At 38.2% G+C, this 14930-nt stretch overlaps 1 protein-coding gene across 2 annotated transcripts in view; it reads right to left on the reverse strand.

Annotated features, from left to right (window-relative positions):
• LOC103054262 (disks large-associated protein 4) overlaps positions 1 to 14930 on the reverse strand; it is a 62353-nt gene extending 47423 nt beyond the window's left edge. Inside the window, exon 1 of one of the 2 annotated variants that reach the window (XM_088153731.1) lies at positions 14579 to 14930. In XM_088153731.1, coding sequence (XP_088009857.1) covers positions 14579 to 14915 — 337 coding nt within the window. In that variant the 5' untranslated portion in view covers positions 14916 to 14930. Of the gene's footprint in view, positions 1 to 14116; positions 14452 to 14578 lie in introns of those variants that run through there. The other variant, XM_007436600.4, reaches the window with a different exon arrangement.

The raw sequence follows: 14930 nt of genomic DNA on the forward strand, positions 1-14930 counted from the left end.
CAAGGTCAAACAGGTGCCATTACTACAGGTAACGAGTGGAGGACAGAGGAGCCTCTTAAAGAAGTAGTTACAGGTCTGTGAGAGCCAGACATCTTGCTTGTTTGTAGGTGACCAAATACTTATTTTCCACCATGATTTGCAAATAAATTCTTTAAAAATCAGACAATGTGATTTTCTGGATTTTTTTTTCTCATTTTGTCTCTCATAGTTGAGGTATACCTATGATGGAAATTACAGGCCCCTCTCATCTTTTTAAGTGGGAGAACTTGCACAATTGGTGGCTGACTAAATACTTGTTTGCCCCACTGTATTTCTAAAACATGTAGTTCTGAGAAATACATATTTTCACTTCTTTATAAAAAAAATAACAGTTGCAATTACTGTAATAGATACTTGGCACAGTTCAGTATGATCACCAAAGCATCTCACTATAACTAGCTCTTTAAATACATTATTTGTGATCTACCGTCAGTCAAAAATAAATCAGTGGACTTGTTTCCCACCTGTGTACTTAAGATTGCAGCCTTAAATTATTTTGTTTGTTGCTGTTTATAGTATTTTAGAATTATTTTATAAACGCCACACTGGACATATCTGAAAGGCAGAGTAGCAATACCTGTACTAATTTATGATGAAAAAGGTTCATCCCCCCAAAAGTTACCTTTTTAAAAGGAAAAGATTGTTGATGTGCACACTTCCTAAACACAAGAAGCACATTTATTTTAAAGGTTTCACAAAACCTTATCTGCACCAAGATTTATTTTAATGTAAGGAGAACTTGGATGGCCCAATTTAACTTGATGGCTTTAATGATGCAGTGCTTCCTGGTTGGCATGTGAATCTGAATACTGTAAGCCATGGAGCTTTTTTTATCACCTAGCTGAGCTTTTGGAAAATATGTAGGCACATTTATTCATGAGTAAGTCCTGAACATCAGTCTGCCTGACTCTTGAAGTGCAAATCCTGCTGTGCAAAGTCAACACACATCTCACAAAACAGCATATGAAAAACTTAGGACTTAAAGCCTCATGCTCAGAAAACCTTGCTTTACACAAATACACTAAACCTTCATCTGTTATGTGAACTAAGCAATTTTGATGTGTTAAAGAAATCAGAGTGGCTTAGAGATCTACAGAATATGAATTACTCTGAAAATGAACAGCTATAGCAAAAGCCAGAAAAGTTTCTTTAGCCAGAGATTTCAGCATATGGGCATGGTTAGAAGCCTTTCATCTTTTAAGGCTGTTTAGTGTTCTGAAAATACTTCAGGAAATGTGCTTTAGAATGCAAATTCTGTCCACACTCTGTGTCTTTCCTGGGATTGGAGAGCTGTCTTTTGCAACTGTCATGTGATTCCAGGAAAAGAAGTGACCACTTTAAAAAGCTGCAGAGAGATAGTACATTCATGCCCCCATGACTTCTAAAGCACCCTTTTCAATCAGAAGCATTGACTTGCCCTATTCTCTGTAGGTGGCCAACCAGAAGAATAGTCCAAACAAAACTACCAGCTGCACCATGTTCATTTTCTTGGTTTGTAGCTTTCAGGGTAGCAAGTTTGGGTTGTAAGAGATTACACAGAAATATTTCCAAGAATTTCTTGTAACTGTTCTGACCAGTTCTAAGCATATGTTTTAGAGTTCTTATTTAAAGATGCAAAGACCCAAAAGAAAATCAGTATTCTTTTCCTTTTTTCCCTGTGGACATTATTTTTATCTCATTAAACAAGTAAACCAGCTAGAGTAAAGGTGTGTATCATAAGAAACCCTGCTCAAGGCCTTTAGATCTTTTTACTAATGACACTTCAGATGTTGCTGAAAATCTGGACAATTAATTCCTTGAGGACAACTAAATTCAAATTCTAATTAGTATTTTTATATAATATTATAGGGTTTAGACATGAATACCTTTCAAACTGTAGATTTAATCTGTAGATTAAATCTACCATACTTCTGTTATTCTCTGGATATTATATGATGTAACATTAATGCACAGTGAAAATTGCACTTGGAACTGCATAGCACAACTGGAAGCAATACTTTCTTACCACTTAAAAAAAACTGTTAGAAAGTATCTGAAGTGCAATTTTATTTGTGAGACAAGGCCACTTTCTTTCCCACAAGGAAAACAAAAAATAAAAAAAACCACACCGCTGTCTCTGTAAATCTGAATGCATTTATAGATTGAGCAACTGATACATGTAGCGGAGACTACACCAGAAACTTAAGAACTTAAAACTACACAGTACCTCTGCATGTAGTAAGATAAACAATGCTTGGCCTATAGACAGATGACTCAAAATGCAGAAATGAACATGTCTGCTTGTTCAGCAGTGCCCAAGCAACTATTCTAATATCTCAAATCAGTTGAGCAAGATATTTTGCTGACATAAAATAAACTTGCTTTAACCATAATTATTTGTGCAGTGAAGTATTCACTGTGCAGTATTTAGTGAATATCAGGTAGAAATGTGCACCAGATTTAAATAAAGCCTTTATCCCAAAGTAGAGTGGAGTAATTTGCACATATGATTCATCCATCCATCCATCCAGGTTTCTCCACAAATTTGTTGTGCTGTGAAGAATGGCATGGTATTTGTATTAAGTTATTATGGTGGGAGAGAATACTGAATTCAACAATGGACAATTCTGTTCTCAAATCAGAGTGACTCTTGCAATCATTAGCCCCGGATCAGAGCATCTTGTGAGCAACAGTGACTCTACAGCTGAAAAGAGGTTCTTAGTTTTACTACCTGCTTGTCTCACTGTTGCCCATCTTTCATCCGCAGCAGTTGTGTGACTATTTTCTGTGAGTTGCATTAGTTAGCTGAACTGGCTTAATGACCAATTTTGGAAAATAACAGTGAGTTAATTCCTTATTCTTTAACTTCAGCCCTCAGTAATCAGTTCCACTGCATTCATGAATGGAAAGTGTCATTCCTACTGAACACTCCGTTGCTTTTCACAACTCTCCCACAACTTATGTGTCTAAAAATTGGGAAAGTCGTTGCCCATCACCTTGGTTATCATTACAAATGTCATCACATTCTGCCTCCAAACAAAGTTACAGATAATTAAAATTAGTAAGACTTTGAAGGAGTCCAGCTAGAAAACACCTGCACCAGGTTTTTTAAAAAGAAATTTGATACACTTCACCCTTTTGTAAAGGTTGAGCATGCCTGCAAATTTTAACCCATTCTGCTGAAAGCACAACAAAGTTACAGATGTTTCAATTTTTCTCCATGTAAACTTATGGATGAATAGAATTCCATTTCTCCAAAGAGCACCTCAGATCCAAACACTGAGACAGGCTCTTTCTGGAGTTTTCTGTGTCATGTGGACTATTTCCAGAGCGGGTGTTAAGGTGGTAGTCTACACACACCCATAACATTAAATACTTCAACTTTAGACCTAATTGTTGTATAGCAGGACAGCTCTAACATGCACATACCACTATGGATTTCTGTGAAGTGCATAGTTACCCTTATTAAGAAGAAAGAAATCTCCAGAGTGTGGAAGCATCAATTATAATTTTGCACAAAGTTCATTACCAGTTGAGAGATGGCAAGGGGAAACAATCACAAAGATCTCAGAACACGCAATCCTGAAAGCATCAGTGCCTTTTGGAGTTAAGCACCCATGAAAAAACGAATCTAGGGAAGGAGCTACACTTTGTTTTTCCAGTCTTAAATTAGCTGACAAATCAAGTAAAATTTTTTTCAGAGAATCTTTACAGAATCCTATGATTGTTTTCTAATTTGTGTCATTTAAAATAGTTGAACAGATTATTCCTAATATAATACTATTTTAAAAAGAGTCATTTGAGATCAGCTATGTGCAATCTATTTAGAACAAAGGAGATAAAGTTAGTTTACTGAGAGGTTAATGGAATCCTAAAAACTACATCCAGAATTATACTAGATCAGATGGATGGGCATGTGACAAGATTTCAGATACAACACTTTCCAAATGTCACATTTTAAACCAGTTTTAAATAGGACTGATGTTTTCCCTAAATATGAAAAAATGAACTTTAGAGCAACGTTTCTGAACCTTGGCAACTTTAAGAAGCGTGGACTTCTACTTCCAGAATACTGGCTGGGGAATTCTGGGAGTTGAAGTCCACACATCTTAAAGTTGCCAAGTTTGAGAAACACTGCTCTAAAGCATTAACTCTTAAAAAGCACACACTGGGGCCAGCAAGGTCAGTACTCAGTAATGGGACTGTTCTCTCTTTGCTTTAGAACCGACTGCTTTTCAATTTCAGTCATATAAACACAGTATACTGTTCAGAGAGACTGGAGGAAATGTACACCACTACTGTGGGTATGGGTATCTGGTACGGAGCATAATAGGAGGACAACATATTGAAATCTCCTCCTTTTTACAGTGAATTTAAATGAGTTTATAACCCATTTATAGTAGACCAGTCTTAACTGAGCCAGAATGCAAACAGTACATGGGCTAAGAGCAGAAGCTGTGACAAAAATCTCTGGCAAATCAGGAATGATCTCTGGCACTAGACAGCCAAGTAAGTATCCTGGCACAGCTTCAGTAATGTGTGGGATCAATGTTCTTCAGTAATGCAGAAATACTTCTTCAGACTTGTGCCAATTCTAGTTGCCTAAGTGGAATCCATTATTGTAAAGGACCATTCTCTTCTTTGGATCTTACTACACCTGCCTTTGCTGATTAAAAATTATACTACTTGAGTCCTTAATTCAAAACAGACCCCACTGATTTAATTTCAGAGGAGCAAATGCACAGTTGCCAGCAATGTCTGGCAGGTTACTTTCCTGCTATCTAGTCTTATAAACCCCAACTCATAGTTCCTAAATGGTAGCAAAAAGACAATTTTTTTTTAAAAAAAATCTGATATTCCATATAACAATCAAATGAAGTTTTTTTTAAAAAAGCAGTAAGCTATTTTAAATCTAATATATAAATTATTCAAATGCATGCTTATAGACTGAAATCCCAAGACCTGTATTATTCAAACAAAATGAAAACTAAATATTTTATGTAGAAAAAATGAGTTTATTTATAAACGACACAACAAATCATGTATTTGTTATTGCTACCTACTGGACTTAATTCATCAAGCACCAGACACTTGAACCTCCAAGATACTAATCTCACTCAGATCATTTGCTAATCCCTTGCATTATCTAACGTATCTATGTAATGCCCTGCAATGTGTTCAGTACTCCAGTTCAGGATGTTTTTTACTTTGCAGAAGGACATTGTATATTGAGAAAACTTTTAACTATTTGTTATATTTTAAGCACTGAGGTTCAATGCTCTTGATAGAACAGGCACTGTGGCAGTCCTGCTCTGTTCCTTGTCAGCTACTAACAGAGCTAAGTCCCAACATTCATGGCAAGAGTCTACGTTGAAAGCCCTCCCACAGCCAGCAATGGCTGTGATGCAGCCATGCACAAGTTAATCCTGTGTGGTGTTGGTACATTTCATCTTATTCCATAGCACAGAGACAGGAGCATTGATGCAGCTTCCAGGCTACTGAGTTCAAGTAAGAACATCAATTAAGTACTAATATACAAATTAAATCTGTGCAAAGCAGTTAAAGGGATGCATTGCAAAGGACACTATCTGTTTTGCATACAGCAAAAACAGCTGACATTATTTTCCAGCAGACTGATTGGAAAGAGGAAACAAGGGATCAGAGTTCCTCAGTTTATAGAAAACAACCTGTTCTCCATGTTTTGTTTTGTTTTTTGCTTTCACTCGGTGATGTTTAAGGAACTGCTACGGTTAGCCCAAAAAGCACAAGTAAGGCAACGAGTGTAATTATATTCTTCTATGCATGGTTTGATATGAAGAAACAGCTGCAAAGCAGGGCAAAACACTCAGGGTAACACAGGTTCAACCATTCATCCTTCAACTTCACAGCAAGGACCACAGCAAGACTTCACAAATCAAAGCCTATTACTGCATAAATCCAGCAGAGAACAAACTTGAAAACTAGTTTGCAGGAGAACAGAAAGAAATCTCTTTGGCATATTCTTCTAGCAATAGCCCCTGAATTATTTATTGTGCGTAAGGGGTGAAAAGTAAGAAATGCAACTGCAGTACCACATGGCAGGTGGTATACTCTGCATACCTCTTCAAAGCCATAAAACCCAACCTGTTCATCCCAACATATTTTAATGCCCAAGATGAAGATCAAGATAATGGAACCTCCCTCCTCCATTTGTCCTAGAGACTTGCAATTGAATTTTATTTCATTAGCTGTAAGGAGACAGTATTCTTCCCATTTTCCCTGAGGGCAGTAGACTAGCTAAAAGGGAAGGTGTGCAGGGCAGGCCACCTGGAACATAAATTTTTACTTTCCAACAGAGCGGAACAGCCAGAGAACTGCCAACCATGATGGCCTTCTCACTCTGTGCAGTGAAAGACCATGCCGATGGCCGCCAGAAACCTTTTTTCTCCTTTATGTAATAGAAAACAACCAACAGTTACATGGTTGCTTATTTCATTTTATGTAATCACAAAAGACTTCGTTAATGTGATAAATTTCTATTGACCAGAATTCTATCCCCCTCTAAAATACTCTATGATAGGACATGGTAGAATCTATGAAGAGTTGTATAATCAACACAGATATTTCCTCTATTTGCTTTAAAAAGTGCCTACACTATTTTGTACTTCCTACAAAACAACAGAAGTTAAAACATTTCTGCTGATCTACTGTGAAGTACTTGGAAATTTACTAGTAAATCCACATTTACGCTCTGCCTATCTTTGGTTTAGGGGATCTAGGAGATATGAAAGAATTTGTTCATTAAGCAGACAGGCTTTAGCAATTCCACTTGGAAACATAAGAAATTATGTTCTGCATATTTACATGTTTCATCTAAGCCTGTGGATGAATCAGACCCCCCAAAAATAATGTGTGCTCAAAAATTTGTGTAAAGCTCAATTTTCTTAAATGGTTGCAAGTGATAAAGCTATTCTGAAATGTGATTTATAATTTTGTAATTAGTGTAAAAAGATGATGGGGACACTGTTAATCCCAGTGTTTTAGCATGTGCTTCTATTACCACCTGATTCTGTGCTGCAAGCCTTCTGAAATGCTCTTTAGTTGAATCACAGGTATCCTGTTACTACCACTTTAAATTAATAAGAAATTTGGGAAGTTAAACAATAACTACTGTTTTTCTCTCCCAATCACCTTTGCATTCCAAATCACTCTAAAGGATTATTCTATTCTTCTCTCCTAAGAAGGACTTCTCTAACATGTCACTTAGATAGAATTAGATTGATTAAATATGCCACACATCAGGGACAAAGTTCCCATTATTTATTAAAAATGCATGATTAATGGATCAGGGAAAATTCTCACTCCTTGTTAACTAGCACATTCACAAACACTACTTAAGAATATACTTAAACAAAAAGAAATTAATGATACTTAATGTTTTCCTTGAACACCTAATAGCCATAGTGTTAATGGCAAACCACTTCTGTATCATCAAAAAAACCTACATGCATGTGTCCATGAAATCACCAAGAATCAAGCTCAATGTGATGGAGATTTTATTTAATATCAACACTGTCAACAGTTCTGGGCAGAAAGCTCATTTTATAACTAGCAGGAAAAGTCTGATGCAGTTAATCCAAATGAGATACATTTGTGCTTTGGAAAACTTTGCTTGCTCTTCTTTCCAGAAAGCAAAAATCTAAGTTCATTGCCAGAGGGGAGGAAAAAAAACCCCAAGCATTATTAAAAATATTACAGGTTGTCCTCATTTAGCAACCACAATTGGAACCATCAACTCCATTGTTCAGCAAAGCGGTTGCCAAGTGAAAGCTTATGATCTTACTTCAGCTTTCCTTTGCTTTCCAGATCTACAAAGGTTGTAAATGTGAGGATTGGTTGCAAAGTTACTTTTTCATAACTATCATAATTGGGAACGGTTGTTAAATGAGGCAGTTGCTAAATGAGGACTACCTGTACTCTGGTAGGTAAGTTGGGTACTGTTCTAAATCTGTCCAGTTTTGTTTGCTTTGTTAATATCTATTATCTATTTACTGGTTTGGTAAGCTGTCAAATATTCCTGGATGGAATTTTATAGTTACTGTGTTTTTATTTGTTCTTGATAAGTAATAAACATTACTAAGTTTACCATACATTACACATGGACATGTATTAAACAAAGCCAATCGATACCTGAACCTATGTATGCATTTGTAGTGCTCCGCTGAATGGAATTCAATAATATTATTTTGACCCATAAGGCTGGGGAATATCAAAATGCTGCTATGGTGAGAAAAAGAAGAGGGGAAAAATCAGTAGATGTTACTCGCTGCAATTTGATTTTTTTGAGTTTTCTACTATGTTTCTGCTGGTGACATAAAATTGTCCTCTTTTTTTCCTTGTATATAGTTTCTTGGTGAGCATGAAACCCAAAACATGCACAGCTGTTGAAAAAGGTCATCTCTGCAAATCACTCATTTGTTATTAAATATCCATCTGAAAATTAATGCTTGGGTATAGTTTAGGAGTGGGCAAGTTGTAGCCCTTAGACCTGTTTCATGCAACTCATGGTCTAATTTCAGAAGTCCTTTTTCTTTGCCACAGACCACTGTTTAAGGGAGAGAGAAGGAGGTCTCAAAGCCAACCTATAGCTAGGCTGGGAAGAAGCAGTCCTGATCCTGCCTAATCATTTCTTTTAGCATAATGAAATGTGTTAAAACCTAGAATGTGCAAGTTGCCTACTTTTTTTTTTTTTAGTGCTCCTTAGTAGTTTTAGATCTATGCTAGCAAAGGTGTTTTTCCCCCCTTCGGCTCTGGCTGTCTCTTAGTTGCTTCAGCCCCAAGATGACAGCAGCAAGCTCTGTTGCAATTAAATAAGGAGGCCCCACTCTTGCTATGAAACAGCCTTTTTTAAACAGAAGTTCCTCAGATCTCAAACAGTGGGAGTGGTGGTAACCTTGTATCTGATTTCTAGCTGATCAACACTAAGTGCAGGTCCAGGGTCCTGGACCCCAGGACACCTTCAAATTTAATATCTTTCCCCTCCCAAATCAGCAACGTCTCTTCTCTGTCCTCTCTTATTGTCCCTTGTCTAGAAGTGCACTGGCGAAATAAAGATAAGCCCCAAATAAATTTGATTCTGTAGCAGCCCACTCAAAAAATAAAAAAATAAAAAAAGAAGAGAGGAAAAGAGGTATCGAGCCCTGGTGAAAAAGGACTGGGGGAGAGAGGGAAAAAAAAGAGAAGGTATGCATTGCTGGAGAGCTGGTACAGCCAAAAAACAGACTCAGGAGAAACCTGGGTATACATAAAAAGTACTCCAGGGTATTCTATTCTATAGTCCTCAAACACAGGCAAACACCAGAATAAAATAGAATGTTCCTCCCGTATAATGTCTCCAAAGATACTAGGAAAAACAGAACTAACCTAGTTGCCCCTTCTCACTCACCTGTTTTATATGCAGCATTTTGCTTTGATGGCAAGAGGAAGGCAAATTCAATCATATGATGAATCAGGGTGTATCACTTTGGATTCTGCACTGAGAGATTACGTCAACCACTTCTGCAAAAACTAGATCCCATGTTAAATATTCTACTTGGTCTGTCATTCTAAATAGGCAATTGACAGAGCTCCGAATAAGAACCAAAAAGGAATTTATCTTGACACTGATTCCTCTTCTGTTTTGTTCTATATACAAGGGCAACACTACCAGGTGTGTGATTTATTAAACTGGAGTGGTTTGGGAGAGGTTCTCTTTAAATTATGATTCACTATTCAGATCAATAAGCAGCAATGCCTAAGGTATATAGTTAAGCTTCTTCACTCTTCTATAGAGACAACAGGATCTTGGCAGAGGTTCACTTTTCTCTTTCAAAGGAAAAAGAAATTAGACTTTCTGAAGAGAACTTGTCTACTCATCATTTTAGTAAAGCTAATGCTTGCATTGTGTTTTAGAGAACAAAGTACACTTCATGTACTTTACATTCTTAAAATAGTTCTTTAAAATAGCCCATTATTATCCTTATTATGACTGTGATGGAAGCTTGTTTAAAACTAATAAAATTGTGAGGTGATATTTGAACCAAAAGCTACACAGATCACATTCTTTGTAATTATTTTCATTTTGCTCTTTAATATCAAAAGGGTACCCTTTACCCTAAGGAAAGGTACATATACCAGAAATCAATTCTAATCATCCTGTATCAAGAGTTTAGAATGACAATACCATGTAATTGATTTTTTAAATGTACTGTTTGTAATTCTCTTACTGGAAAGGTTTTTGTAGGCCACTCCGAGTCTCCATAGATTAGATCAGCTAGTCTCAATTGGAGGTCCACGCAAAAGGTCACTGGGGTTCCAAGAGAGACTATGATTGAAAAAAAAATTATTTTTTGAACTTTGTGTACAATGCGAACACTTGTAGTAGTAGGACTTTTACATGCCACTACTAACTACTGGCCTGCCATTTTGCTGTTATTGTAAATGTTTGTAAAATGTGGAGTGTGTAGGTTAGAAGCGATTCATATTATGAAGTTTTGGGGTTTTTTGCTTTTTTTAATGCAGGGGTTCCCTAAGATCGGGAAATTATTTCAAGGGTTCCACCAGGGTAAAAAGGTTGAGAAAGGCTGGATGAGAATGGCATATAAGTCCTGATAAATAAATAACCATCTTTCTTCATTTTTTAAGCAGACATTTGTTCAGAAATGTTTTCCAATATCAAATATGATACAGCATGTATCTTGTTTGCCCTATAGTCTGCTGAATTTTGGGAAACACAAAAAATCAGTTCCAGCATAAGAAAGGTTAGATGAAAAATGTTATCAGTCACTTCACTTAACAAATAGAATCACCTGCCTCTTGTGTTGTAGTTACTGCTTACTTTACACAGGTCTAGATCCTTCCAAAACTGGAGGCATTTGTTTATATACTAAGAACCTATTTTTAGTTTTACATTTTAAAGGAATGGAAAAAGTGAGATGTCCTAAAGGAAGGAATATTGTGAAAATTAATGTGTTAGCATTTTGGAAAGGAATAGATAATTCAGTGAAAATAAATATAGGGTTTATTTAATAATTATTTAATATGGCTACCCTTTGTGGATTTTAGATTCTTCTCTGTCTTCTGAATTCTCCTATATTAGCTTTCTCAACTAGATGCCTTTCAAAAAATATCAAGCAGCTATAACTCCCAACCCATGTGATGAAAAGTTGGTTAATAATGCAGGGAGTTCCATTCCAAAGACATGGTGATGACACTGGCATTAATAGAGACATCAACTTAAATACTCCTTTCTTTTTTGAAATAGTCTAACTTCAGGGGAAAAAATTATCCTAACCCCATGCCTTTCCTGAGAGAGTCATAAATACAGTATATAATTTAGAAAACAATCATATCCACTTCTCCAAGAATCCAAGTTTGACCAAACATGACCCAGCCAGAGAAAGAAACACATCATTAGTTTAAAAGCACACATACCAGTTAGAAAACAAATGAAAAATACCAGGCACTGAATCTCAAATTTGATTTGTTAATCTTTTAGAAAAGATATTCCTATTAGTAGTTAAAGCAGTGTCAAGTATTCTGAACTTTTGGATAGACATGTAATGTGGCATTCCCAATTTTAGTTAAGGCGAAAATAGGAGATCTAACAATGACATGAGGGTGAATTTGATGTGATACTGATATGTTACCTGAACAGTCTTTGGAATGCTAAATTAGAATCAAATTTGGATCAAGTGAGAATTTACTTGGTTTTGCAGTTAGCAAAACATTTCCTTTAGCTTCAGTTCTACTAAATTTGTGCATTGTTTCTACCAAATGCCTGAACTTTGGCAGCTATTTTAAAAATCCCAATAGCTTCAGGAACCTGATATTTAGCATTTTTGTGTTTAGGACATAAAAGCTGAATACTGTCTAAATACACCAAAGATATGCATTCAGCCTTGTAATCACCCTTGTAAACACGGTCAATATGTAAATAAGATAATTTTTTGGGTTCAGATTTCAGATATAGATGCTGAACATCGGAGTAAATTCAGGAGCAGGGGACAGAACTGGAAAACAGGAGTCATCCCAATAAACAAATACCTCCGCTCTGTTAATGTTCTCTGGCCAACTGGAATTTTTCCTCACACAGGAACACTTAAGCTTTTGCCTGGTCACACTTGCCATACAAGAGACTTCTAGAATTGTAGTGCCCCCCTCAGCTCACATGGACATGCATTCATTATCTGGAATGATCATGTCTTAAGAATTAATTGCCAGTTCATGCTCACTGCCTGATTTCCTCTTCCTTAGAATGAAAATAAACTCATTTCCTAAAATTTTTGTTTGGCTCATAACACATTCTAAAATTGCTCCTTGCAGAGAAGTTTTATTCCCCAAAGACCCATTTCACCATGTAGCAATTTGTTCCCTCTGGTAAACTTCCCATGAGGAAAAACTAGCCCAGGAATTGCTAAGCAACATAGGATTCTGGCCAATTAAAGGCTCACTGGTTCAGAGGCTGCAGTACTTCAGACATATTCTTGTAAACACAGCAGATCATTACTACTCCTTCAGTTGTAGTTGTCAGGAACTAGTTCACATATACAAGCTTTTGGGATGAAAATAACTTTTTAAAAGGGCTAATTGGAAGATAAAGTTAGGTTTTCCTTCAGTAACTGAAATAGATCAGAATTTTTTTTTTAATTCCAAAGAAGTAAATGTGACAGCTTAAAAACTAACACATTTATTACAATCTTAGTTTTCATGGACCAGAGTCCAGTTCATGAGATACGTGAAGAAACAGCCCTAGGCATTCTTATGTCATTCTAAGCTGGATAGAGATGTCAAAGAGCAGCTTTGTGTAAGGACCATTTATATCCTCAGAGAATTATTCATGAAGAATAATATCTGGCAGTAGAGCAAAGGAGAAGTGGAAAGCAGTATTTGAAAACTAAATTCTCCGGTGGGTGAAAACAGTGAATAGGTTTTCCCCCCACAAATCTACACATACTTATAAATGCAATTCTAACAGTTATTTATTAATGAACACTTAAGAGTCTGAGCAAAAGGCTTAAAGGCAACATCATGGTCAAATAGATTAGAAAATGATATTATTTTGCACTTAGACAATAATTTCTTTTTCAGACTCTAATGTTGCTTTACATTTGCTTAGTGTATTAATACTTAAGGAGGAATCTCTAATGCAGTCCTGTTAGGTTCCACCAGGAAAAAAGTTATGGTTTTATACCACACCTTCCTATTTAAGCAAAGTGTAAGGTTGAAAGGATTCAAGAGTCAACAAGGCTTATTAAAAAAAAACTACCTTCCATCTTTTCTGGCAACCTTCAGCAACAATCCCCAAGAGGGCATTTTTCATAATCATGACTGTACAAATTTGCTGTTTGGGTCAAGAGAAATTAAACGTCACCCTACCAAAAGCATGCTGCTGAAACTTCACAGCTTACATGACTGAGAAACCTAGCAGTTGCCTTCCCAAGGCAAATCTAGCTGGTTAGCCCCCAATCTGTGTCATTTCATCACTCAAAGCACAGACAAATGCACACACAACTGATGCTTAGTATGGCACAGCATAAATATAGGAAAATGATATCATATCCTGCCATGATCTGGAATGCCAATAGTAGGCTAAATATATCAGAGTCAAAAGGGACAACATTCTCATTCAAGCACAGAGCCATGCACTGAGGAAGAGGGGACTCATACGCCCCCCCCCCCGAAGCAAGCCCCTCAAGCTCAGGATTTCGCTGAAAGTGCAATAGAATCGGCAGGAAGGAGGTGGGGAAAAGCAGTAGAAAAAGAACCCTTTCCTACGTACACGCGAGCTACCCACCACGCCCGCCCACTTACTCCCAGCAGTTTCGTATCTGAAAGCCATTCACTTCCAACAGGAAACGGGGAATTCTCTGTGGTACTTAACAAGACACAGCTAGCGTATTGCATTGTTATCTGCACACGCACGGAAAGCACTGAAATGACAGCTCGAAAAACTGAAAAAAGGGGATACATATAATTACACTAAAAGCACAACCTCGAGCAGTGCATGGTCGCTTGCGCAGCCAATCCTTATTTTTGCATGCCATAAGGGAGAAAAACCCACAAAATTCTGTACACTCACATTGTTTAAATAGTTCCAGACACAAAGCCATGGGAGACACAAAGAGGACGGGGGACTAGAACGAGAAAACGGGGAGAGAGAGAGGGAGAGGGAGACAGAAACGAAAGAAACCGGCCTTCTTTCCGCCCGGGAAGGAAAAAGAGGAATGGCGCTACGGCAGAGGGGCAAAGCCGGATTCCGCTCTGCTCATTGAGAAAACAACAAACAGGTCCCGGTCGAGGAAGGAAGAATGGGGCGGAGGACGGGCGGCAGGCACAGCTGGGCCTGCCCCGTGGCGCTTCAGACCGTGGCGAGGGCAGGGAGCGGCAGCTACGGCCGCCGAGAACGACGATCTGACCGGTGCTGAAAGAAAGATACAAAGTAAGAGAAAAACGCCGCGGTACACAACAGGCTTCGCCGGCGCACACTCACCCTCCTCCCTCACTCACTCACTCAGCCAGCCCATCCGCTCCCGTTATGTACTTTCAATGGGAGGAGCATCGGGGTTGTTAAAGCCCAGCGCCGGCCACGCCCACCTCCCGGGCCGCGCCCGGCCACAGCGGGAGAAGGGGAGCGGGCGCTGGCCGCGGGCGCGTCGCGCAAAGGCAGAGCGGGATGGGGAGCCGGGAAGGAGGCCGGGCGAAAACGGCAACCCCCGACGGCTGCCAATGGAAGCGAGGGGGCGGGCGCTCTGCAGCACCGAGCCTCGTCGGCCGTGGCAAAGGCGGGCAGGCCGGTTGGCCGAGCTGCTGCACCAGCTGCGAGCGTCCTCCGACTTCGCGTGCGCTGCTAAACCAGTTCTAACTAGTATTCCGCACATGCTCACAAAGCCCGT

This window comes from Python bivittatus, unplaced genomic scaffold, assembly GCF_059951505.1.
Source record: "Python bivittatus isolate LINGU-HERP-01145 unplaced genomic scaffold, Pbiv_v1 ctg000700_np1212, whole genome shotgun sequence".
NCBI lineage: Eukaryota > Metazoa > Chordata > Lepidosauria > Squamata > Pythonidae > Python > Python bivittatus.